This window comes from Mustelus asterias, chromosome 20, assembly GCF_964213995.1.
Source record: "Mustelus asterias chromosome 20, sMusAst1.hap1.1, whole genome shotgun sequence".
Classification (NCBI taxonomy): Eukaryota; Metazoa; Chordata; class Chondrichthyes; order Carcharhiniformes; family Triakidae; genus Mustelus; species Mustelus asterias.
In genome coordinates, this window is record NC_135820.1 from 78,839,310 (window position 1) to 78,866,970 (window position 27,661).

Here is a 27,661-nt window from a genome sequence, read left to right on the forward strand (position 1 = left end):
GCATCTGCCAGGACACGATCGATATCAAATGATTATTTGGTGCTCCAACTGTCTCTTTCCAGCAGTGACTGTCAGGGTTAACCACCCCCATGGAATAGGATTACTCTGTAACACACACAGGGGCAGCTCCCTCTCTCTCCCTCTTACCTGGGCTCTGGAGTGTGAGAGGAGTTGGGACAGTAGGAGCAGTCCCAGTGCCGAGATCGCGCCCATGCTTCCCCTTCTCGCCCTTGCTCTCCGCTCCCTGGTTAATGAGTTGCAGTCTGGATCCACATAAAGCAGGACGCATCCCCCCACCTCTCCCTCTGCTGATTGACAGCTCCCGGGCAGAGACTGGTGGGGGGAGAGGCTGAGGGGCGGGGGCGGGGGCTGGGCTGGGAGCTGCTTGGGGACAAGTCTGCTCGGTAGATTCAGCGAGGCTTAGAGCGCAGGAACATCACAACCCTGGGGCAGCAGAGCCACTGGCAGCACTACCTGACGTGGAGATGCCGGCGTTGGACTGGAATGGGCACAGTAAGAAGTCTCACAACGCCAGGTTAAAATCCAACAGGTCTTATTTGATAGCACAAGCTTTCGGAGCGCTGCTCCTTCTTCAGGTGAGTGTAGAGTTGTATGAGACTCTTCACTCACCTGAAAAAATAGCAGCGCTCCGAAAGCTCCTGCTACCAAATAAACCTGTTGGACATTAACCCGGTGTTGTGAGACTTCTTACTGCACTGCACCTGGCCAGGTGTCCCAGTTAGACAGGAGTCTAACTAAACATCAGGAGGAAACACTCAGAGGAGAAAGAAATGGTTTGGGAGGAGGTAAGGAGGGAGGTAGAAAGTTTTTATCAATTCTTTCACAGGATGTGGATGTCGCTGGCTGGGCCAGCATTTATTGCCCATCTCTAATTACCCCTTCAGAAGGAGGTGGTGAGCGGTGTTCTTGAACTGCTGCAGTCCCTGTGGTGTAGGTACACCCACAGTGCTGTTAGGAAGGGAGTTCTAGGATTTTGACTCAGAGACAGTGAAAGTATTCAGCAGCAGAGGTGACTAAAGGCCAAATTGCCAAGGGAAGGGCGGGGTGAATGCTCAATAGGCCATTTGTGGGAATAATGTGTGGAATTTGGGTAAAAGATCAGCGATCATTCGTGCACGAGTTAACGAGTCACATGAACTGCGTTGAGACCAGGGTCCCAGCAGAAAGCATAAACATGGAGGTCACAAGAACTTCCAACTTGTAATTGGGGAGGAGGGCTTTGGGGGGACAGATAGTCTAGATAATAATTTTAAAACAAGCGAAAAGGAAGGGAGTTGAGTAACAGTCAGAAATTTATGTTTTATTTACCACAGGTTAAAAAAATCTTTAAAAATGTGAAGTCATTAAACCAGGTGAAAAATTAGGAAAATGCAAGTAACAAGTGCCACATATAAGCATTCTGTACACAAACACACAAAGGGCAATCTTACCAAAATAATTCTAAGCGCCAAACGAGCTTGCACTCTGAGTTTCAGATCAGTTTTTTTAGCGAGGCCACAAATGAAATCTTACGCCACTGAGTGAATGATGCACAATCTGTTTCCCGCTAGTAGGGGGAGGGACCTAAACTCATCAGATATCCAGCTGCTCACAGTAGAGGATTCAATTAGACATGCACATATCTCTGTTCTGTGCAACAGAACAGACAGCTCTGTCAGTCACCACCCCACCCCCCGGATATCGCCTCCCTCTCCCCCCCGTGATCACTGGCCTCCCCACCCGATCAGCCCACCCCTACCCCCCTGGATATCGCACCCCCGATGGCCCAACCGATCACCCCCCCCCCGGCCCAGCTGATTGTACCCAATCCCCAGGCACAATCAATTTATGGGATGTGATTTGTATCCTCAATAATGAAGACAGGTGGGAAATACCTGTTCAATTCATCCACCACCACCTCTCTGCTCTCCATCACTAATTCCCCAGGTGCATCTTTTATACTGCCAACTCAACCAACTTAAAAGCTCACTTTGTTAACTATTTCCTTGTTTAATATCCAGGGAAACTCTTACTATCCATCTAGCTACCTTTCTCTTGTATTCTAATTTTACCCTGCTCATTCATCTTTTTGTCATTCTTTGCTGTTCTTTATATTTTGTTGGTCTTCTGACCTGCCATCTTTATCCAATTATATGTTTTTTCTTTAAGTATGATACTGCCTTCAACTCTTTAAGTTAACCACAGATATGGGGAAATGGTGGCATATTGGTATTGTCACTGGGCTAGTAATCCCGAAATCCTGGGTAAGGCTCTGGAGACCTGGGTTCGAGTCTCATCATGGCAGATGTTGAAATTTGAGTTCAATAAAAATCTGGAATTAGGAGTCTGATGATGACCATGGTTGATTGTCATAAAAACCCATCTGGTTTACTAATGTCCTTTAGGGAAGGAAATTCACCAGCCTTACCTGGTCTGGCCTACATGTGACTCCAGGCCCACTGTTGACTCTTAACTGCCCCCAGAGGTCAGCAATAAATGCTGGCTCAGCCAGCGATGCCCACATCCCATGAATGATTTTTTTTAAAAATCAGCTACAATCTCATTGAATGGTGGATTCTGAGCATCTAGTTCATAGTTAACGTTTATATTTTGGAGGTAATTTCTAGTTCTGAGAAGATTAAAGTTTAAATATAGAAATTAGGATCAATGTGACTAAAGCAGCTTGGAGTCTATTTTTTACACTTATAATGTTGGGACCATATCGACTTGGCGGCCTAACAGCTAGAAATTTACAAACCATAATACATGATTTCCCTTTCATCAAGCCATGCTGACTATGCTTGATTAGATTATGACTTTCTAAATTTGCTGCTATCATCCTTAATAATGATTCCAACTTTTTCCCAACAACAGGTGTTAGGTTAATTGATCTGTGGTTATCTGCTTTTTGTCTCTCCCCCCCCCCCCCCCCCTCCATTCTGAATAGGGCTGTCACATTGGCAGTTTTCCCACCCTCCAATACTTCTCCAGAATCCAAAGATTTTTGGAAAATTGAAACCAAAGCACCAACTATCTCTGTAGTTACTACTTTTAGGATACAAGCCATCAGGGCCAGGGAACTTATCTGCCTTTAGCCCCATTAGTTTGTCTAATACTACATCCCTGGTGATGGTGATGGTACTTAATTCCTCCCCCGTATTCTTTAGTGTTAATGGGATGTTGGAAGTATCCCTCACTGTAAAGACTGATGCAAAATATCTGTTTAACTCCTCTGCCATTTCTTTGTTCCCCATAACTATCTCCCCAGATTCATTTTCTAAGGGGCCTGTGTGCATTTTGACCTCTCTCTTCCTTTTATATATTTAAAGAAGCTCTTATTGTCAGTTTTTAATATTCCTCGCTAGTTTGCCCTCGTAGTTTATGTTTTCTCTCTTTATTATCATTTTAGTTCTCCTTTACTGGATTCTGAATTTATCCCAGTCGTCGGGACTATCACGGACATTTTCTTCATGATGTGCTTTTTTCTTTCAACTTAATACTCCCTTTAACTTCGTTGGTTAGCCATGGTTTGTCAACAAAATGAAGGAGATTGTCATCGGCTTCAGGAAGCGTAAAGGAGAACATGCTCCTGTCTACATCAACGGCGATGAAGAAGAAAGGGCCGAGAGCTTCAAGTTTTTAGGTGTCCAGATCACCAACAACCTGTCCTGCTCCCCCCATGCCGACACTTTAGTTAAGAAAGCCCACAACGCCTCTATTTCTTAGAAGACTAAGGAAATTTGGCATGTCAGCTACGACTCTCACCAACTTTTACAGATGCACCACAGAAAGCACTCTTTCTGGTTGCATCACAGCTTGGTGTGGCTCCTGCTCTGCCCAAGACAGCAAGGAACTCCAAAAGGTCGTGAATGTAGCCCAATCCATCACGCAAACCAGCCTCCCATCCATTGCCTCGGCAAAGCAGCCCGCATAATTAAGGACCCCACACACCCCGGACATTCTCTCTTCCACCTTCTTCCATCAGGAAAAAGATACAAAAGCCTGAGGTCACGTGCCAACCGACTCGAGAGCAGCTTCTTCCCTGCTGCTATCAGACTTTTGAATGGACCTACCTTGCATTAAAGTTGATCTTTCTCTGCACCCTAGCTATGACTGTAACGCTACATCCTGCACTCTCTCGTTTCCTTCTCTATGAATAGTATGCTTTGGCTGTATAGCGTGCAAGAAACAATACTTTTCACTGTATGTTAATACACGTGACAACAATAAATCAAATCAAATGGTTGGTTTATTCCTCTCTTAAATATTTTTCCTTCTTCCTGGGATATATTTTTGCTGAGAGTCATGAATTAGTCTCCCACTGCACACTCACCGTCTTTCCTGATAATTATCCACCCAGTCTACTTTAACTAATTCTATCCTCATTTCATTGTAATTCCCTTTAAGTTAAACACAGCTGTTTCTGATTCAAGTTTCTCAACTATCAAACTGAATATTAAATTCTATCATATTATGATCGCTACTTCATAGAATCATAGAATACCTATAGTGCAGAAGGAGGCCATTTGGCCCACCAAGTCTGCACTGACCATAATTCCACCCAGCCCCTATTCCCAGAGCCCCCCTGACACTAAGTGGCAATTTAGCATGGCCAATCCACCTAACCCGCACATCTCTGGACTGTGGGAGGAACCCGGAGCACCCGGAGGAAACCCACGCAGACACGGGGAGAGTGTGCAAACTCCACACAGACAGTGACCCAAGCTGGGAATTGACATATTGCTCTAGGAAACTATCCCAAAGGCACGCTATGAATTCATTATTGTAGCTACCCATTCCAACTTGATTAACTCAATCAATATGAAGATTAAAGTCACCCATAATTATTGCTCTATTCTTTTTACATGCTCCTATTATAGCCGATTTATACTCTTTCCTATAGTGTGCAGACTGTTTGGGGGCTTATACACAACTCCTAATAATGTCCTCTTTCTCTTGGCATTTTTATCTCCACCCAAATGGACTCCACACCACTCGATCATCTCTCACAACTGACCCCATTTCATTAACAATGTTACTGAGAGTGGTTTATGCAACTCAATGGGGCGGCACGGTGCCACAGTGGTTAGCACTGCTGCCTCACAGCGCCTGGGACCCAAGTTCGATTCCGACCTTGGGTGACTGTCGGTGCAGAGTCTGCATGTTTTCCCTGTGTCTGTATGAGTCTCCTCTGGGTGTTCTGGTTTCCTCCCACACTCCAAAGATCTGTGGGTTAGGTTGATTGGCCATGTTAAATTGCCCCTTAGTCTCCCAAGATGTGTAGGTTAGGGGGATTAGTGGGGTAAATGCGTGGGGACATGGGGATTGGGGCTGGGTGGAAATGTTGTTGGTGCAGGCTGGATGGGCTGAATGGCCTTCTCCTGCACTGTACGGATTCTAATTGGTTGCAATCACTTGCTCCTCATTGGTATATTTTCCTACTTTAGATTTATTCTCATTTAATCATTGGATAATTGATAGAGCTCGTTTATCTGTGGATAAGCTGAACAGGTTTTGTTATAAAAAGAAAACCGTCTGTTTATGTCACACTCTACAAGTGCAGTGCTCGAGGTGACACTTTCTGGCCTAACACCTTTGGAGAGCACCACTTGGTCTGTGAGCACTCGATGCAGAACTTTTAATTATACACATCGCCTTCTGAATTAGGGGAACACTGTCACCGTTCGCCCCCCCAGAATGTAGCACCTTCACCCTCCCGCCCCCCAGAATGTAGCACCTACACCCCCACCCCCAGAATGTAGCACCCTCATCCCCCCAGAATGTAGCACCCTCACCCCCCAGAATGTAGCACCCTCACCCCCCACCCCCCAGAATGTAGCACCTACACCCCCCACCCCCAGAATGTAGCACTCTCACTCCCCCACCCCCAGAATGTAGCACCCTCACGCCCCGCCCCCAGAATGTAGCACCCTCACCCCCACCCCCCAGAATGTAGCACCTACACTCCCCGCCCCCCAGAATGTAGCACCTACACTCCCCGCCCCCCAGAATGTAGCACCCTCACCCCCCACACCCCAGAATGTAGCACTCTCACTCCCCCAGAATGTAGCACTCTCACTCCTCCATCCCCAGAATGTAGCACCCTCACCCCCCGCCCCCCCAGAATGTAGCACCCTCACCCCCCGCCCCCCCAGAATGTAGCACCTACACCCCCCACCCCCAGCATGTAGCACTCTCACTCCTCCACCCCCAGAATGTAGCACTCTCACTCACGCCCCCCAGAATGTAGCACCTACACTCCCCGCCCCCCAGAATGTAGCACTCTCACTCCTCCACCCCCAGAATGTAGCACTCTCACTCACGCCCCCCAGAATGTAGCACCTACACCCCTCACCCCCCAGAATGTAGCACTCTCACTCCCCCACCCCCACCCCCAGAATGTAGCACCCTCACCCCCCGCCCCCAGAATGTAGCACCTTCACCCCCTGCCCCCCAGAATGTAGCACCTACACTCCCCACTCCCCAGAATGTGGTAGTTCACGAAGGAAGGCAAAGCGCCAGTGCCTTCCGAGTGGCGATAAATATCAGTTGTGCCAGTGACGCTCAGATCTTAAGCATGAATAATTGAAGCAGTTTCAGTGACAGTTTTCAGGATGGAATCAGGTATCAGAATGAGTCTGGTATTATCATAGAGGATTCAGATTTCCCATGCCTCTGCCACGCTCATTCAGAGTAACCACCGACTGCCAGCGTTGTGAACACATTCTCCTTTTCTCAATAAGATTTAGCCCTTCATTCTCAGCACAGGTTGGATCAGACTTTCTTTATTCGTGGTTCAGGGGGCATCGGTTCTATAATATACGAGGAACCCAGCCAGCAGAACCGATACTCGGACATGATGTTAGTGGGCAGTAATAGGGGTGTTGAGGCGTCCGGCTGCTTTCCCCACCGTGTCGTTTGGGACTTTGTCAGAAAAACAAAACGGGGGAGGTCCCACAACACAATGCTGGCAGTGCCCACCCTGCCCTGCCCCTCCAGCAACCGAGTCCCTCAAAGATCAGGAGCCTGGCCAGCTTACAAATGTTCACCACTCACTGCCAGCAGTGCTCAGGCAGTGCCTCTGTCTAACCCTCTTCCCAAGTGGTCCATTCACCTGAGCGCCTTGGGGACACCAGGTGGACACCATGGGAGCCGGGTTTCAGTGTTCTACCCTCGCGCCAATGTGAATGGACATTCGTACAGCTGGTGGGTTCTCCTGGCCAGGGTGGAGGATGAGTGCTTGGCCGGGATGGAGGGTGGGTGTTTTGAGGAGGGGGAGTGAGCAGGGGTGTGGTGGTGGGGGGTGTGATTCAGGCGTTGAGGCCTGATAAGAGATGATAATGTATTCAAATGATGCCCCCTATGTTCAGTGTTAGGAAGTGTGCTATGTCCCTTACAGAGGGAGGGGACAACCATAGAATCATGGAGTCCCTACAGTGCATAAGGAGGCCATTCAGCCCATCTAGTCGGCACCGACAACAGTCCCACCCAGACCCTATTCCCTTAACCCCACGAATAGGGGAATTTCACAGTAACTTCATTGCAGGGTTAATGTAAGCCTTATTTGTAATTAATATTTAAACTTTACTTTACCCTGCTAGTCCCCTCTGACACTAAGGGTCAATTTAGCACAGCTAATTAACCTAACCTGCATATCTTTGGAGTGTAGGAGGAAACAGGAGCACCCGGAGGAAACCCACGCAGACACGGGGAGAACATGCAAACTCCAGTCACCCAAGGCTGGAATTGAACCTGGGTCCCTGGCGCTGAGGCAGCAGTGCTAACCATTACAAGACTGTGTTGCCCTAAGAATGCAAACTCCCCAGTCACCGAAGGCCGGAATTGAACTCAGGCCCTTGGCGCTGAGGCAGCAGTGCTAACCACTGTGTCACGTATTTACATCACAAGAGATTCCGCTCCGTCACTATACCCACCTGACCAAAACAGGAGTGGATAATCCTAGCCGAAGTCTACACAGTTTCAAGAAGTTTCATTTCCTCTAATTAGACAGACACCTCACTGGCTCATTACAGCAGCCAGTGGGACACTCTTCCCAAACATCCAGCATTCCTGATCCTGGTTGCTGTGCACCAGAATATTGCTGGAGCTGCGTCAAGTTGCAGGACATGGTCTGTAGAATAGCTCCCCACCTCATCCTCATGGAGAGCGGCTGCTTAGATTAATGATACCTGTCCTATTTCCAGCTTCCTGGGCCCCAAGCTCTGCAATCCCCTCCCTGAACCTCTCTACTCCTTAGAGACACTCCTTAAAACCTGCCACAGAATGTGCTTCTGGTCACCCTGTCTGAACATCTCAGGTGTGGCAGTGTGACGCTCTTGTGGGATGCTTTAACTAAATTAAAGGCAGTGTTTCAATATCATGATGAACAAGGTCGCGGAGATGAGCTGGGATCCTGTTCCTCATTCCACCTTCATCCCCAGAACCCAGCCTCAGGAGAGGTGGGCAAGAACCACAAAGACAATAAAATGATTCTCGGCTCCTATCAGTAATGCTGCATAGAGACTGGGTAAAGAGGGCTGGAATGTGGCACAAAATATTTATTATTTAACTTCATCAGCCATCAGAGCTTTATTTAAAAAGTCGAGTATTATATATACACATGCACACCAGCCGCTAGCCTTTAATACCATTTAGTACTTGGCATTAGAAGGTCCATGGTAGTTACATGAGGTAATTTGCTCTCCTGGCCCCCAGACGTTTGGAGAAGTGTAGCCAGCTGTCTGGGACGCTGCTGTTGATGCCACACTTGGAGCTCCTGCTCAAAGTAGTTTCCTAACGCTTCACAACATAGCAAGATATTGAACCAATAAGCTGTGGCCGCGCTGCTAATATTGAGGTATTTATTGTCCATCTTCCATTTGCATGTCTTCTCCCTCCCCGCCGAGCTTATTAGCTTCTGTCTCCATTTCAACACCTTTTCCCTCAGGATCTTTCATTGGATATCCCACTCCCACCTCTTGAGTTTCCATTTCTTCCACACGCTCACTTTCATCTCCAGCAGGACTCGGAACCTTCCTTTCGGAATCAGGTTTACTTTGCCCTTCCTGAACTTCCGGTTCCGTTGACTCGTTACTCTGTTCTATTTCCATAACCCTGATTTTTCCTTCTTCTTTCGCAGATTTATTCTTTTCTGTGGCAACTAGTTCTGACGCAGCAACCTCGTCCAGATCTTCCTTTGTTATATTCCCAGTTGTACTTTCTCCTGTTGCCTGTTTATCTTCCCTTGTGGCGAGTGGCTGTGGTTGAACCATTTCATTGGGCTCTCTCGTTGCTGGTTCCCCAGTATTACTTTCTTCCATTGCTGGATTAGCTGCTTCAGTGATGCCACGTTGCAACTCATCAGCTTCTTCTGTTGTTTTATTCACAGCTTTCCCTTCGGTTACAGGCTGATCTTCATTGGTCAACGGTTCGGCTTCTCCTGAAGACAGCAATTCTTCCTTTGATTCCTTTCCTTCTCCATGGGTACCTTCACTTGTATCTTCTTGTATCTTCAGGTCAGCTTCAATTTCCTCATGTTTGGTTGGGCAGTTTGGTACTTGCACCAGTTCCTCCATGTTTTGGCTTTCCATGACAACACCTTCCGTGCCAACGCCTTCCGTGCCAACGCCTTCCGTGCCAACGTCTCCCCTGATGATGTCTCCTGGGATAGCGCTTTCTGTGACGTCCCCTCCTGCACATTCGGCTTGTTTTTCAATATTTCCTTTTTGGTTATTTTCTGGGACTGGAAATTTCTCATCAGGGTCACTCTTTGCTCTGTCACTGTCCTCCTCCTGACTTGTGGATTCATCCGGCTTTTGAGTTTCCGTATGATCCTCAGATCCTTCCTTCGTGTCTTTCACACAGTTTGTGCTCTTCTCCCTCGAGTCGGAGGAGCTTTGATCCGTCAGGCGTCTCTGTTTTGAGCTGCTTCCTTCGTCTGTCTCTGGCGGCAAACTATTACTTTCTTCATCTTTAGCCAATGTGTCTTCATCGGATGAATCCTCAGTCACTGTTTCCTCCCCTTCCTTCTGTAGTACTTTAAGGAGATGGCTGACTCGGCTTTCCATCCCCTTGGGGGGACCCCAGACAAACTCTGAAGATGGTTTATAGTGCATCTGTGCAAAGACTATCAACTTTCTTCTCTCAAATTTGTTTCTAATGGTGTAAAGGAAATAGTCCAGGACACTCTCTCTAACACTGGGCAACTGGTTATGGATCAGAGTTTCTGTCAGAAAAAACTTCACCAATGGCGGCTGGTAATGTTCAAAGCCCATCTCTCCAAGGCACTTCAATATCCGAGTGATGCGGAGATTATTGTGCATGCGTCTGAAATGGGAACAAAAAGTAAAATCAGCAAGTCAACAATAAAGTCCTGTAACACCAGCGACCTCAATCACGAGGACAGCATCCTGGCCCCACTGCTGATCCAAGTGAAGGGACAGACCCCCGGAAGTCAGCAGAGGTTAGGGGACATGTTTTAAAAGTTCAGCTTTGAAGAAATGGAGCTCCCTTCCTAATCCTCTCTGCCTCACACCACTCTCTCCCCAAATCATTCTTCCCTAATATCTCCACTTGGCTTCAGTGTCACAGTTTACCTGATGACGCTCCTGTGAAGTGTATTTGGATGTTTAACTGTGTCAGAGGTGCTATATAACTGCAAGTTGTTGTTGCTAGCAGGAGTTGGCAACATTCTCGGCTCAGGGTCCGAACCTTGTGGCTTCAGATTCTTAAGCACTGACTTGGAAATATAAACAAGAGCAGAACTGAGGGAATGCCACCCTGTCGGAGGAGGCAGTACCAAGGGAGTATCTCCTTGCTGGAGGAGAAGGTAGTACAGAGAGAGTGTCACCCTGCTGGAGGAGGAGGCAGTGCGGAGGGAGTGCCACCCTGTCGGAGGAGGAGGCAGTGCGGAGGGAGTGCCACCCTGTCGGAGGAGGCAGTACGGAGGGAGTGCCACCCTGTCGGAGGAGAAGGCAGTACGGAGGGAGTGCCACCCTGTCGGAGGAGGAGGCAGTGCGGAGGGAGTGCCACCCTGTCGGAGGAGGAGGCAGTACGGAGGGAGTGCCACCCTGTCGGAGGAGGAGGCAGTACAGAGAGAGTGTCACCCTGTCGGAGGAGGCAGTGCGGAGGGAGCGCCACCCTGTCGGAGGAGGCAGTACGGAGGGAGTGCCACCCTGTCGGAGGAGGCAGTGCGGAGGGAGTGCCACCCTGTCGGAGGAGGCAGTGCGGAGGGAGTGCCACCCTGTCGGAGGAGGCAGTGCGGAGGGAGTGCCACCCTGTGGGAGGAGGCAGTACGGAGGGAGTGCCACCCTGCTGGAGGAGAAGGCAGTGCGGAGGGAGTGCCACCCTGTCGGAGGAGGCAGTACGGAGGGAGTGCCACCCTGCTGGAGGAGAAGGCAGTGCGGAGGGAGTGCCACCCTGTCGGAGGAGGAGGCAGTACAGAGGGCGTGCCACCCTGTCGGAGGAGGCAGTGCGGAGGGAGTGCCACCCTGTGGGAGGAGGCAGTACGGAGGGAGTGCCACCCTGTGGGAGGAGGCAGTACGGAGGGAGTGCCACCCTGCTGGAGGAGAAGGCAGTGCGGAGGGAGTGCCACCCTGTCGGAGGAGGCAGTACGGAGGGAGTGCCACCCTGCTGGAGGAGAAGGCAGTGCGGAGGGAGTGCCACCCTGTCGGAGGAGGAGGCAGTACAGAGGGCGTGCCACCCTGTCGGAGGAGGCAGTGCGGAGGGAGTGCCACCCTGTGGGAGGAGGCAGTACGGAGGGAGTGCCACCCTGTGGGAGGAGGCAGTACGGAGGGAGTGCCACCCTGCTGGAGGAGAAGGCAGTGCGGAGGGAGTGCCACCCTGTCGGAGGAGGCAGTACGGAGGGAGTGCCACCCTGCTGGAGGAGAAGGCAGTGCGGAGGGAGTGCCACCCTGTCGGAGGAGGAGGCAGTACAGAGGGCGTGCCACCCTGTCGGAGGAGAAGGCAGTGCGGAGGGTGTGCTGTGATCTGCTCTTTTCTGGTAATGTTAATGTGGGATGTTACAGTGTGTAAATCAGCTGGGGCATTTCCGACATTTAAACACAGAGACTACAGCACTATATAAAGAACTTGATTATCTATGAAGCTCTTTGGCACTGCGATCCTGATAGGTGCTATATAAATACAAAACTCTGATTACACTCACAGGTTGAGGTTGCTGAATCGCTGTTTCCAGTGATTGGCTCGTTTCACTGCTCCAGTTTTCACATTTACCAGTTTAATGCCATAAAAATCCAACATCATTTTGTAAGCTTCAATCAGCCTCCTTTTAGCAACACTAGATTCTTTGAATAACTGTTGATAGTGAAATAGTTAATGCATTGTGAATAAAAAGTAGTTGATTTTTAAAAGAAAACAATCCATTTCAGCATCTCAGGAAATAACAGGTGAGAGAGACTGAACATTGTAATGTTCCCCCCTTGCCTGGGTGCGGACAGCCCCAACAACACTCAAACCATCCATCATCCAGGACAAAGCAGCCTTCTTGATTGACCCCCCCATTCACACCTTAAACATTCACTCCCTCCACCACTGACACACAGTGGCAGTCATGTGTACTATTTACAAGATGCACCGCAGCAATGCAACTTTCGACAGCACCTTTCAAACACAGGCCAAGAGCAGCAGGTACACGGGAACTCCACCTACCTGCCGGTTCCCCTCCAGGCCACATACCATCCTGACTCGGAAACATATCGGCCATTCCTACACTGTTGCTGGGTCAAAATCCTAGAACTCCTTCCCTAAGAGTACTGTGGGTGTCCCTACACCACATGGATCGCGGTGGTTCAGGAAGGCAGCTCTCCACCATCTTCTGAAGGATTTGGTTGCATTGTCAGTGATGCCCACATCCCACAAATTAATTAAAAGCAACTCCTTGTCTCAACTCATCATGTATTTTTCATTGGCTAAGGCACCATCAGGACTCGAGGCAATGACCAATTGCTGAGAGGCTAAGTGACTCTGTGTCAACACAAGCTAGATCGATCAGTAAAGATCTTGGTTCAATTCCCCATCTGAGCAGAATTAGCAAATATCATCCTGGATGGGGAATATTAAAACAGACCTGTGGGCAGTGAGTGCTGGCCTTGCCAATGATGCTAAAATCCCGTGAATGAATAATAAAAACACAATTTACAGTCATAGAGGTTTACAGCATGGAAACAGGCCCTTCGGCCCAACTTGTCTATGCCGCCCAGTTTTTACCACTAAGCTGGTCCCAATTGCCCACGTTTGGCCCATATCCCTCTATACCCATCATACCCATGTAACTGTCTAAATGCTAAATTTGGTCCGTGGTGACACAGAGTATGACACAGAGCAATGTGGAGTCGCTCATTTTCTCAAGAAATGTTAGCCAGAGTTGGACTCTATCCATTCAGGATCCATGTAGTTACGCTGAAGATCCAGACAGCTCACAATGTGACTTTCACAAAGTGGCTTTCACCCTGGCATTTCCTTAAAGAAAGTCTTTTTTAATCATAGACATAGAATCCCTACAGTGCAGAAGGAGGCCATCTGGTCCATTGAGTCTGTACCAACAACAATCCCACCCCAGGCCCTATCACACAACCCCACACATTTTACCCCGCTAATCCCTCTAACCTACACATCCCCTGACACTCGGGTCAGTTTAGCATGGCCAATCAACCTAACCCGCACATCTCTGAACTGTGAGAGGAAACCGGAGAACCCAGAGGAAACCCACGCAGACACGGGGAGAATGTGCAAACTCCACACAGACAGTGACCCGAGGCCGGAATTGAACCCGGGTCCCTGGCGTTTGAGGCAGCAGTGCTAACCACTGTGCCACCCCTGTCTGTATGCAGAATGTAAAGTTTCAGAAAATACAACACCAATGGATCCCATCTCATCAAATACTAATTAACTTTTGGAACCTGTGACCTTTTCAGTTTTCTACATGTTCCATGGCAAGTAAACAAAAGAGCGGGCAACATGGGATGTAGGAACAGGAGGAGGCCGTTCAGCCCCTCGAGCCTGCTCCGCCATTCAATAAGACCACGGTCGATCTGGTTGTGGTCTGAACTCCACTATCCTGTCTGCCACACACACATCCCACCCCACCCCACCCCTCCCATCCCATCCCCTCTCCCACACCCACACACCCCATCTCCCCTCCCGCGCACCCCCATCATATCAGGAAAGTGGAATTGAAACCACAATCTCAGTGCACCCAAACAAGCGCCAGTGTGTGGCGACTCGGAGATTTTCACTGTAACTTCATTGCAGTGTTAACGTAAGTCTACTTGTGACACTCTTAAATAAACTTTAAAGAAGCACATTGGGTATTATCTCATCAGGTGTTGCTCCAAAGTCCTACGTTCCTCTTCTCCCCGTGTTTTGCTTTTATCTTTGCCATTCTATTGTTTGTGGTACTAGGGGGAAATGAAGTGAATTTCTTATATGTCCCAGGTTTGGATGATCTGAAATGGGCTGGGTGGAAGGTTGGTGGAAGCAGATTCAATAAGAACTTTCAAAAGAGAATTAGAAAAATACTTGAAAAATGAAAGATTTACGGAGCTAGGGGGGAGAGAGCAAGGATAACGGGATTAATTGAATATTTCTTTCAATGGCACAATTGGCCAAATTGCTTCTTTTTGTGCTGTAGGCTTGGATTGTTAGAACTGTCTTTCTAAAGATCAGGAATATTTAGTTTCTGAGTCAGACGGACAGCGGCACACTGAGCAATTCCTCCCCCCGATACATACCTCAATTTCTCGTTTTGTGAGTTCCTTGGCATACCAATTCATTCCAGGCTCACGCAATGGAAACAGCCTAAAACCACAAGCCAAATGGTTAGAAATGAGGACAGCTCCAAAATTGCCTGGAAAACTTCGTGATTCAGAAAATATTCAACATTCTGGGGTGAGGGGTGGGTCACCATTGACGAGAAACTGGACTGGACGAGCCACATAAATACAGTGTCTACAAGAGCAGGTCAGAGGCTGGGAATTCTGCAGAGTAACTCATCTGCTGACTCCCCAAAGCCTGTCCACCATTTGCAAAGCACAAGTCAGGAGTGCGGTGGAATACTCTCCACTTCCCTGGATGAGTGCGGCTCCAACAACACACAAGTTCAACACCATCCAGGACAAAACAGCCCACCTGATTGCCATCCCATCCACCATCTTAACCATTCATTTCCCCACCACTGATGCGCAATGGCTGCAGTGTGTTCCATCTACAAGCATCGACAGCACCTTCAAAACCTGGAACCTGTACCATCTAGAAGGACACGGGCAGCTGATACATGGGAACATCACCACCTGGAAGTTCCCCTCAAAGTCACTCACCATCCTGACTTGGAAATATAGCGCCATTCCTTCACTGTCACTGGAACTCCCTCCCTAACAGCACTATGGGTCTACCTACACCACAGGGAGTGCAGCGGGTTCAAGAAACTCACCACCACTTTCTGAAGGTGCAAACAGGTTTGGATAATAAATGTTAGCCTAGGCAGCTCACACCCTAACAATGAATAATAAACATATTTATCAATGTACGTCTCTGATAATGGCAATATGAAGGTTCGATGATGTACTCCATCAGAGTGATGGTGGTGAGGGTGGGGTCCGTCATGGTTTTCATTTCAGGTCATCCTGTAGATCATAGAGTCTTCAAGCAGAGAAGAACCATTCAGCTCATTCAGTCTGTTCTGGTTCTTGGATAGAGCTATCCAGTTTAATCTTTCATTGCAGCCTTTTCCCGTGACCTCTGGTTCCTCACCTGCTGCACAAGCGTTTCTCCTCATAGGCTGAACACATAAAATCCCCTACAGTGCAGAAGGAGGCCATTCGGCCCATTGAGTCTGCACCGACCACAATCCCATCCAGGCCCTATCCCCATAACCCCATGCATTTACCCGAGCTAGTCCCCCTGACACTAAGGGGCAATTTAGCATGACCAATCCACCTAAACTGCACATCTTTGGACAGTGGGAGGAAACCCATGCAGACACGGGGAGAATGTGCAAACTCTACACAGACAGTGACCCAAGCCAGGAATCGAACTTGGGTCCCTGGCGCTGTCACTGGTAACCACTGTGCCGAGACATCTTTTAGTCTCTCTGTAAGCCCCTCTGCCCGAAGGAGAACATCCCTGTCACTATTCTCTCCACATAACTGAAATCGCTCAGACATGATCGAATCTGGGTAAACCTCCACTATACCTGCCCCAAGGCCTTGACACTCTTTCTAAAGACTGGTGACCAGAATTGTAAACAATACTCCATGGGAGACTTAATCATTGGTCTGTAAAATTTAGCACAACTTCCTTTTTTTTGTCTTCAGTGCCCCGATTTACAAAGTATTTGCTTAAACACTCTATTAACCGAGTGCGACCTTGTAACAATACAGGACAGGGAGGTCTCGTTGGTGCTGAAACAGGTCACGCGTTCTATCTGCTGAATCCTTAGAAACATTTGTTTTTAAGAAAGTGTAATTGAGAAAAAAACTGAACACCTCACCTGACCTTTAACCCCTTTAACCCTTAATAAACCAGTCAAATGCTCCAAAGTAGAAAAAAGGAATACCATTGGATGTATGAATGGTTCCGCTCCAATTGGTCATATTTTCCTCTCCAATTCGTAATCATTTCCTCTATTGTCCACTCTAGATGAGGAAAGACATCAAAATTAATCCACCAATGGGTACCTGGGAGCTAAAAAGAAACCAAAGTAGCATCCAAACGGTTTGAAATGTCTAACAGGTTCAGTTGGACTGTATGTGGGCAGATATCAGGTTGGGTAATGTAATCCCTTCCATTTCTTACACCTCTGGATACAAGTCAAAATGTAACTCATGCTGGTGTTAGAAATCTCCTTATTAGCTGCAAAGATCCTCAGTGAGATTAGTCTGACATCCCGTATCCACTGGGGACAACATTGAAAGTCTACAGAAGGACATCAATTTGATGTGAAATGGAAATGGCCGTTGAGGCTTTAGCTTGACTCAGTGCCTAACACGCTGGGGTCACGACCTGCTCTGGGGTCACATCCTAGAATCATAGAATCCCACAGTGCAGAAGGAGGCCATTTGGCTTATCGAGTCTGTACCGATCACAATCCCACCCACCTATCCCCATAACCTCATGTATTTATCCTAGCTAATCCCCCTGACACTAAGGGACAATTCAGCATGGCCAATCCACCTAAACTGCACATCTTTGGACTGTGGGAGGAAACCGGAGCACCCGGAGGAAACCCACACAGGGAGAATGTGCAAACACCATACAAACAGTGACCCCAGATGGAAATTGAACCTGGGTCTCTGGCGCTGTGAGGCAGCAGTGCTAACCACCGTGCCGCCCTGTTCAGTTTAAGCACAGATTTGAGGTTGACACCTTCCAGTGCAGTGTTGAGGGTGTGCTGCACTGTTAGAGGTGTCATCTTTCAGGTGACTCATTAAATGGAGGTCCCATCTGCCCACTCAGGTGAACTGAAAAGGGTCCATGATCCCTGTTTGTATTGTAGCTGGGGAGGTCTCCCAACGGCAGTGAATAAAAAGAATCAGCTGGCAAGTTCTTACCGTCTGGCTGAGAGGGCTTTTCGTTCATGTAGAACTTGAAGTTGGTGTTGTCGTGATTCCTTACTTTATCATCCAAATCCTGTTGGGAATAGGAGCCTGATCAATGTGGGGAAACAGCTGGCTTTAACATTGAAGCTGCCCATGTAATCATTTACAACCCCAATGGGGAATTCAGGAGAAACATCCTCACAAACAGACTGCTGAGAATGTGGAGCTCGCCACCACAAAGAGGAAATTAGCAGAGATGCATGAAAAGGGAAGTTGGAGAAACACACGGAGGAGAAAATGATTGATGGATATGCTAATTAGAAACAGAAAAGGCTAGAAACACTCAGCAGATCTGGCAGTGACATTGGAGAGAAAGAGTTAAGGGACTGGATTTGTGTGGCGGAGGTCATAAGGTCAAGCTGGGAAATTTTCTAACCCTACAGATCTGTCTCAAAGAAAAAGCAGATTATCACAAGATCACTCTTGGAGTCAGCCACTCAGTCATAATGACACCATCTGGCAACTGTTTTAACAAAAGCAGGCTGAACAGATGGCTTCATTATGAATTCCCGGCTGAGTTCCAAGAACGGTAATGCAATTTAGATTTCAGCAAGCAAATGTAGTAGGGATAGAAAGCTTGATGGACATCTCTATTATCTTGTAACAATGTGCTGTTTCTTTGAAGTTTTTTTTCACTGCCTCTGTGTTTATTCACACATCATTAAGGGACAAAGCTTCTGACACTGATATTGTGAATGGCTGTGATTGACTGAATTTTGTGAGAAGGGAAAAGAGCCAATGGATTTCAATGGGACCCGAGCAAGGGTTTGAACTGCCGATGCCTGCAATGGAGTCAGCAAGGGCAGGAATGCTGCATGAGGGCTTGTCATCCACACGTTATCCTAAGCTAGTGAAAACCTGGAGTATATACACCGGCATAGCCCAGTTGGGCCAAATGGCCTGTCTCTGTGCTGTAAATTCTAAGTAAAATAAAACAAGATCAAGCCTTGGCCTGTTAGCTGAAGGGTGGCACTCCCTCGGTGCTGCAAGGGAGTGTCAGCCTTGCTAACCAGCTCAAACCTGAATCCGAGGCAAAGAAACAACTATTGGTCCAAACTGCCAGAGACAGCTATCTGTTGCTCTCTCTCATACTCACAGGGTAACCGTGCCGGTAGCGTTGGAGGTCCTTTGCTGCTCTCCAGTTTCGAGATCGAGATGGCATGTCCTGAAATGAGCAAACACTCACAATTTACCACTTCCACCACACATCTGCTGCTCAAATAGATTTAGCAGGAGCCTTGGAACGAAGCAACAGGCCACATTCAGGCCTCAATCTGGAATGAAACATCAGCCCAAGAGGAGAAGCCAACCCTGGAAAAGGTGACATACAAACATAGAAACTAGAAGCAGGAGGAGGCCATTCGGCCCTTCAAGCCTGCTCCGTCATTCATTTTGATCATGGCTGATCATCAAATTCAATATCCTGATCCCCTCCTTCTCCCCCATATCCCTCGATCCCTTTAGCCCCAAGAGCTATATTTAATTTCTTCTTGAAATCACACAATTTTTGGCCTCAACTACATTCTGTGGGAGTGAATTCCACACATTCACCACCCTCTGGGTGAAGAAATTTCTCCTCACCTCAGTTCACAGAGTCACAGGTTACTACAGTGCAGGAGAGGCCCTTCAGCCCATCAAGTCTGCACTGAAGCAAGAAATGCCCTCACCTGCCCACCTAATCCCACACAGAATCACAGATTACTACAGTACAGTACAATAAGATTTACCCCTTATCCTCAAACTATGACCCCTAGTCCTGGAAAACCTGTATTTTGAGACTAGGCAGTAAGGGAGAGGCTAAATAAAGTTTCTGACACCTAATTTTCTCATCCTTTCAGATGTTTCTGCTTCTTTGAAACCAGAATTATTTCCATTGTCAGGTTTTAGCTCCATATACAGACATGAGTCAAATGTTAAACCTGTGACTTCTAACACTGAGAAGGGCAAGGGCAGCAGACGCATGGGAACACCACCACCTGGGAGTTCCCCTCCAAGTCACTCACCATGCTTACTTGGAAATACATCGCTGCTCCTTCACTGTCACTGGGTCAAAATCCTGGAACTCCCTCCCTAACAGCACTGCGGGTGTAGCTGTTATGTATGTTGGGTGCATTGCCCTTTAAGGGAGTGGGTCATGTGACCCTTGGAGTTCTTCCCAGGGACCGCCCTAGGGGAGCAGGAGGAGTTGGAGAGTGGAGCAAGTGAGATCTGAAATACAATCTCTGTGTTCCCCGATGTCTCTCTGTGGAGTCAGTTCTTTGGATACACCCCAGCAGCAGATACACAACAGTACCTAAACTACATGCACTGCAGCGGTTAGAGGAGGCGACTCAGGGGCAATGGATGGGCAAATAAATGGTTTAGCCGGCAACACCCCATATCCCATGAATGATTTTAGGAAAGACATACACATACCCACAACTACCTCACAGATCAGAGACTATTTCCTCCGGTGGATGTAGCTGTTACTAGGGGGCATAGCTATAAGGTTCGTGGTGGGAGATATAGGAGGGACGTACGAGGTAGGTTCTTTACTCAGAGAGTGATTGGGGTGTGGAATGGACTGCCTGCTGTGATAGTGGAGTCGGACACTTTAGGAACTTTCAAGCGGTTATTGGATAGGCACATGGAGCACACCAGAATGATAGGGAGTGGGATAGCTTGATCTTGGTTTCAGATAAAGCTCGGCACAACATCGAAGGGCCTGTACTGTGCTGTACTGTTCTATGTTCTAACACGAGTGAGATACCTACACATTTTGGATGGTTCCTCCTCTCTGCAGGTCTAAGCTCCGTCTCCTGACGATTCTTCTGTAAAGTAAGACAAAGATACTTTGGTCCACTGTTTTTGAACAGAAATTTCTGATGAGCTTCAGTCTTGACGACAGTGGTAGGGACTCAACCACGTGTGGGTAAAATGAGTTGTACACATATTTATCAAATACCTACCGCCACTCCACCTGCAAACTGTGCTGCGCTATTGGAGGCGCCATCTTTTGGATTAGTTTTAAACCAAAGCCCTTTCTCCCCCCTCAGGTAGACATCCCATTACATTATAATGAGGAGCGAGGGATTCTGCTTCATGTCCTGACCAATGTCGCTTCAGATACGTCGGTACATTGGGAAGGCTGGGCTTGGTCTCCTTGGAGATGAGACGGTTGAGGGGAGATTTGATATGAGAGTTCAAAATGATGAGGGGTCTGGACAGGGTAGATGGGGAGAATCAAAGGACACCAAGTTGAGGTAGGCAAAAGATGGTGACAGGGCACAGCGAGTGGTTAGGATTGGGAATGTGCTGCCCAAGTGTGTGGTGGAGGGAGGATCAATTGTAACTTTCAAAAAGGAATTTGATAAATATATAAACAGAAGAAATTTGCAGGGCTATGGGAAAAAGGCAGGGGAGTGGGATGAGTTGGGCTGCTCTAATAGAGAGCTAGCATAGACATGACGGGTCAAATGGCCTCCTTTTGTGCTGTAACCGTTCAATGATTCAACATTTAGCCCCCTGTTAACATCACAGAAAGATTATCTGGTTAATATCATAACCCTGTTTGTGGGAAGTTAGCTGCCTGTTTTCCCACATTATAATTGTGAATATACTACAGAAATACTTCACTCTGTACAACATCCTGAGCTCCTCAATTCTTTCTTATTTTCCTTGATTCCTTTAGTAGCCGAAAATGTATCGCTCAGTCTTGAATATATTCAAAAACTGACCACCCGCAAGTCTAAAGGATGGAGAATTTCAAAGATTTGTAACCCTCTGAATAAAGAGGTTTCTCTTCATCCAGTCCTTAACTGGTCAACCCATTAGCTGGAGACTATGATCCTTGTACAGGCCTCTCCAGCCAGAGAACACAAGCCTCTAAACAGCTACCCTGCTGAGCCCTTGGAGAATCTTCTTTGTTTCAATAAGATCACCTCTCATTCATCTTAACTCCAGAGAATACAGACTCATTCGACTCAACCCCTCCCCTCAGGACAATCCTTTCATCCCAGGAGTCTATCCAGTGAATCTTTGTTACACCAAAATGGATGATTTCACACTTCACCACACTGTATGCCATTTTCCACCGCCTTGCCGGCTCGCTTTAACCCGTCTTTTCCCCTCAGCAATTTCTGCACCTGCCTCACACTTTGCCACTCAGCTTGGTATCATCGGCAAACTTGCACTCAGCCCCCTCGCTGAAGTCAATTGTAAATCGTTGAGGCTCAAATCACAAGTCTCTTTTCAATCTCCTGTCTTCCTGGGTTTGATTGAACTGGATGGACTCTGGTACCTCAATCCAACCGCTGCCCTTCATGTCTGAGCCTACACACCAATTCTCCTTAGCTTGCAGGCTTGGCTGAGGAGGTACTCTTAGTCAGAAGTCGTCCCACTCCAGAGATTCAAGTCCATAAGCTGGCCTAACTCTCCAGTGCAGTACTGAGGGGGTGCTGCACAGTGAGAGGTGCTGCCTTTCTCAGCAGACAAGACACAGCCCCACTCAGGTGCGCATAAAAGATATGATGCCACTGTTCTGAAGAAGGGCTGTGGGATTATCCCCAGTATCCGTGTCAATATTAATCTGGCAATCAACATCACTAAAAGAACATATCCTTCAAGATTTGTGTATTGTTTGTGGGATCTTGCTGTGTGCAGATTGGCTGCCACATTTCCCAAATTGCAACAAGTGACTACGCTTCAAAAAGTGCTTCAATGTCTGTGAAGTACTTTGAGATGCTCTAAAATTATGAAAGGGGGTGATAGAAATGTAACTCATGGCCATACCCACAATCCGAAGATGTAGGTAGTGACTGAGAATTGTGAATATCTAACGATTCTGTTCCAGTCCGCTTGTCCTTCAAAAGAAAAGATAAAGAGAACATCTCACCTGGATCCACTTCGAAAAAATGTAGAGGATTAGGCCCCACAACCACTGCAGAAAATAAATCTGAAGGACAGTAAATTGAGAGACGGTAAGAGACAGCCATCCAGCCCAGTAGGAATGAACAGAGCTACAAGCTTAGTGCCAAAATCTATTCTCCCTATTCACAAACCGGTGAAAAGTACAAGTCACAAAGACAAGCAGTAACTTCAGAGCTGTCTCCAGGAGGTTCCCTTACATTATCTCCTGCTGTGGGACTAAGTTGAACAAAATAGAGGATACAACAGGAGTTATAGACTCATGGAGGTTTACAGCATGGAAACAGCCCCTTTGGCCCAACTTGTCCATGCCGCCCTTTTTTTTAAAAACCACTAAGCTGGTCCCAATTACCCGCATTTGGCCCATATCTCCCTATATCCATCTTGCCCATGTAACTGTCTAAATGCTTTTTAAAAGACAAACTTGTACCCATCTCTACTACTACCTCTGGCAGCTTGTTCCAGAGACTCACCACCCTCTGAGTGGGTGCTTAATGGTTAAACAATTATTTTTAAATTTTGTTTGTCGAACAAGTGCTTTGATAAATAACAGAAAATCAAATGTAGCAGAGTTAACAGTGCCCAGGGTGAAATTCCTTACAGTTTCTCTTGCTTTGCTGTTGTAACTTAAGAGGAAATCCTAGTTTGTACAGACAAACCCCAAGGAAATTCACCATCAATGTTTTGATAAAGAATGTACCAAAACCTAGAGGATGAAACCCAGAGCCTGAGAGTGAATGTTGTAAAGATGACTTGCCTGGATGTTACACAGGACCAAATAGTTTAGAATCAGTTACAATTCTAACAGTGATGGACATGGGGAGCTCTCTGCTAACAACCTGGTGCAAGTAGGAGAAAGTAGAATTCCTTACCAACACTTACACAGAGCATTGAAGGTTGACCATGTAACATCTGCAACATTCCAAGCGATTGTAAAAACATACTTAATCTTTTTTAAAAAGAGTTTCAGAAGCAGTCGGTGCACTTGACACAACTACACAAGACCTCAACAGCAGAAAACGCTGGAAAATCTCAGCATGTCTGATAGCATCTGTGAAGAGAGAATAGAGCCAATGTTTCAAGTCTGGATGACCCTTCGTCAGAGGCTTATCCAGACTCGAAACGTTGGCTCTATCCTCACTCCATAATGCCGTCAGACCTGCTGAGATTTTCCAGCATTTTCTGTTTTTGTTTCAGATTCCGGCATCCGCAGTATTTTGCTTTCAGACAAGACCTCAGTTCTTTTGCTACCAAACTGAACATTAATACAGAGCAGAAGAGATCATTAGGTCCATTGTGTCTGGTTCTTTCAGACAGCCAGCACAATGAGTCCCACTACCCCTGCTCCTTTCCGATAACTCTGCAAATATCTCCTCTCCAAGTGTTTATTGAATGGGTCGCTTCACGTACAGCACTTGGGGCAGAACGTGCCTCTCAGGGAATGGTCTCTTCAAGCATCAGCAAAGGTGTGTCACATGAAGACATCTGGAATGGATTGCAGAGTGTCCGTCGTTTCTCGTAGACAGAAAGATGCCAACAAAATCCAGGGACCTGAAGGTGGGTTTGTTTTGCATCATAAGAACATAAGAACATAATGGCAGATTGAGAATTGAAATGCAGTTTTAAAAAAATGTCTGGAGTAAAGGTTGATCATTAGTAATAGTGAAGTTGGTAGATTAGTCAGGCTCAGAGAAGGAAAGCTGCTATTCTTACCCAGTCTGCAATTATACGTACTCCTGCCCCACAGCAACACCGGCAACTCCTAACTACCTCAGTGAAACAATCAGTTCCAACAAACCACCAACAACAATTCAAGAAGGTGGCCCATTACCTCCTCACCAACCTAGACATGCCCAATAAATGCCAGACTTACTAGTGATGCCCACATCCCAAAGTCTATATATATATATTTTTGAATTGATGCTACTCCTATTTCTACATAACAGGTTCATGGGCTGAATGGCCTGCTCCTGTTGGAATCATAAAACTGGTTTCAGCATTGGAGACATTTCAAGTTTGCTCTGGTTCACTGCAAGAACAATTTAACCAGCGTCCATCCAACTGGATTTCCTGTAGCTCAACAAGCCTGCTCTTTCCGCTGCCTAAGGCAGGCCCAATTAGTCTGCCTCCATCACACACGCGGTGGATTCCAAATCTAATCACTTGCCGCAGAAAAAGGAAGTTATTCCTCATGAAGCTTTTGGGTTTTTTTTTGCCATTCACCTCAATCTGTGTCACCTGGTTCCCCACCCTTCCACCAATGGGAACAATCTCTGTTAGCATGGAACAGACTCGAGGGGCTGAATGACCTCCTCCTGTTCCCATGTAACAGGATTAGGGTTACAGGAGGGAGGGGTGTGTGCTGAATGGTCTCCCTCTTCACTTACCTCATCAAAAATAAGCTGGTTGCTCTATAGAGACTTTAACCTTTTATCGGTAAGAGTGCAGAGTTCATTACAGAATTCCATTTGGAATAAAGTGTTTTTTTAAGAAACATTTATACCAAGTCCACAATCAATGTGAAGCACTTTGCGTTTTGTATTATAAAGTCCGAATCAGTCACCACCTGCCAATTCATTTAACTTGAGTGTCATCATCAAACCTGGTTTATAAAATGTTTGGGGAGTTTTTTATTGGGGGCAGCATTGGCAATTTTTAAAAACCTATCTGCATTGATTTAAATATTAATAAATATATCAAGTTAAACTCAAATTTCCTGCAGAAATCCTTATTAAATTTTTAAACCTGGAATTTCCTCCCTGGGTGTCACCCAGATTTTAGATCTACAAATCGTACCCATCCCGCCAATGTCAGCTTCTGCCCAAACTTCCTGTGAATTTTATCAAAATGAAAATGGGTGGGAATCAGCATTAACAATCGAAACCCAGAAAAAGCACCAAACTCACACCCTAACCTTCCTGGGTTTCAACTCATTTTAGCCATTATTCGTGTACGTTAGGCACAGTCCATTTAAGAACCTGAAATTGGGGAAGCTTTTAAACTGAGTTCCAACAAGGGGCGGCACGGTGGCACAGTGGTTAGCACTGCTGCCTCACAGTGCCAAGGACCTGGGTTCAATTCCTGGCTTGGGTCACTGTCTGTGTGGAGTCTGCACGTTCTCCCCGTGTCTGCGCGGGTTTCCTCCGGGTGCTCTGGTTTCCTCCCACAGTCCGAAAGATGTGTGGGTTAGGAGCATTGGCCGTGCTAAATTCTCCCTTAGTGTACCCAAACAGGCACCAGAGTGTGGCGACTAGGGGATTTTCACAGTAACTTCATTGCAGAGTTAATGTAAGCCTACTTGTGACACTAATAAATAAACTTTAAACAAAAAAACTCCCAGGGAGACGGTGAAAATGCTTTGGGGTTGTGCAGGTTGGGTGGATTGGCCATGCTAGCTTTCCCCTTAATGCCCCAAGATGTGTCAGTTAGGCGGATTAGCCATGGGAAATGTGTGGGGTCAGAGGGATAGGGCGGGGCAGAGGGCCTGGGTAAGATAGTCTGTCAGAGAGTGGGTGCAGACTCGATGGGCTGAATGGCCTCTTCTGCACGGTAAGGATTCTATGATTCAATATACTCAAGCGTTCCTGAAGACCAGACACACCTGTGGACTTGTGGGAGAGCCTGGCTTGTGACCAACTAAAATGAAGATGATTTACTGGGGAAGACGCCGAACACATCGAGAGACTTTATCGAGGCATCGGAGGGAGTGTACAAACCTCCAAGTAGTTCCTCCACCCCCCCGGGCAGAGTCCGCAGACCGCGCATCGGAATATCAGCCATCTTAGAACACAGCGAACCAGAGTGGCAGCAAATCACCCTCGATTCTGGGCATAGATGGGTACAGGATTGGTCAGACGGTCGAGGAGATTCGGGCATGACCCCCGCCTCACTCACTCACTCACTCACACCCATCGCAAATATCTCTGAGATCTTTTTAGGAGATTTGTAGGAAATCCTGGACCCACCCTCCTCCCCCTGTGCAGTGCAACAGCCTCAGAGCTCCCCCCACTGCTGCTTGCTTCCTAGCTCAGGAGGAACATTGTACAAATATGGCACCTGCTGCCTAACATGTTAAACTGCAGACAGCAAACACAAAGCCTTGCACAGCTCCAGCTTCAGAATCTGGGTATGGATCAGTGGCAGGAGGCTGCAGTGAGATTCACAGGGGCTGCCCCAAAGCTTGAATGTCACCCTCTTAGTGATGGAAACTGTAGGGGTGATTATCACACAGGAGGAGGAAGGGGGGGGGGGGGAGAGGGGGTTCTGAACATAACCCCCTCCCACACAACCCCCACATCCCTATTCCAGGGTCTCCATCCATCCCTCTTACCGCATTCCTCAATTGTAATCCCTTCTCCCTGGGTCTGGGGGCTGCTGCTACTGTTGACTCAGGCTCCGTCTCCTCCTCGCTCTCTGCCCAAGTGGAATCATACTGCGAATCTCCTGCCAGCATCTTGCAGAGAGCAGAGAGCCCGCAGACAAATGGGGAGAGCGGAGACACACACAGGACCGAGCCTCGGACTTGTCCAGCTGGGGCAGCGCTGGGCACTGGCTCAGGTTTAACAGCACCGAGAGGACACAAACTTTACAGCCCAGGCTCAGAGACAGAGAACATTCAAACAGGAAGCCAAATCAACCCGAAATCCTTTCTCTTTCGATTTCCCTTCAGTCCAGTGCCTCCTTCCTGTAAAGCTTCCTCCGGTTCAGAGGGGAGAATTAGCTCAGCGTTTGGTCCTGTTGTACATACTCTAAATTAGGGCAGTGTTTGAGGACACATTGGTGTGACTTTGTGGGGTGGAGGTGGGGGTGTGACACACCAGTTGCATTTAACAAGCGCCAGTCACCTCTTGCACATCCCCACCAGCCACCCCACCAAATAATCCTTCTATAGCCAACGTGGATGAGTTATTTTTGCATTGGAGTCACTCACTCGCCTTAGGGATTTTACAGCCACAATAAACCCAGTGATAAAACAAAACAACAACTGCCCTGCTTCCATTTCAGGGGTGGAGGGAAATATCAGAATTTCCAGCTCTGATTAAATTTGTTTTTTAAAAAACATTCAGCAGTCAGTTACCACCCAGTCCTTGCTCTCTCTCTCTTTTTGATTTGATTTATTATTGTCACATGTATTAACATAC

The 27,661-nt window shown here is 47.4% G+C and overlaps 1 protein-coding gene across 2 annotated transcripts; it reads right to left on the reverse strand.

The window, feature by feature from the left end:
- Positions 1-8,535: 8,535 nt before the first annotated feature.
- Positions 8,536-27,225, reverse strand: LOC144508663 (uncharacterized). 2 transcript variants are annotated; one of them, XM_078236900.1, is made up of 9 exons: positions 26,851-27,225; positions 22,489-22,548; positions 20,369-20,425; positions 18,712-18,780; positions 17,568-17,646; positions 16,574-16,652; positions 14,751-14,817; positions 12,167-12,315; positions 8,536-10,326 (listed from the first exon to the last, which is right to left on the reverse strand). In XM_078236900.1, the coding sequence occupies exons 1-9, from the start codon at positions 26,971-26,973 to the stop codon at positions 8,862-8,864; spliced, it is 2,148 nt and encodes a 715-aa protein (XP_078093026.1). In that variant the 5' UTR covers positions 26,974-27,225; the 3' UTR covers positions 8,536-8,861. The 2 variants fall into 2 exon arrangements, with proteins under 2 accessions (XP_078093026.1, XP_078093028.1); XM_078236902.1 differs by lacking the exon at positions 22,489-22,548 and having other exon boundaries at positions 26,851-27,192.
- Between the last annotated feature and the right edge of the window lie 436 nt (positions 27,226-27,661).

What these genes read in the sequence shown, in the direction of transcription:
- LOC144508663 (XM_078236900.1), bottom strand. Translation starts at nt 26,973, where the DNA reads ATGCTGGCAGGAGATTCGCAGTATGATTCCACTTGGGCAGAGAGCGAG. An exon ending in AACCATTCATACATCCAATG is followed by an intron (nt 14,818 to 16,573) that starts GTATTCCTTTTT and finishes TTGTGGTTTTAG; the next exon opens with GCTGTTTCCATTGCGTGAGC. An exon ending in CGATTCAGCAACCTCAACCT is followed by an intron (nt 10,327 to 12,166) that starts GTGAGTGTAATC and finishes TTCCCATTTCAG; the next exon opens with ACGCATGCACAATAATCTCC.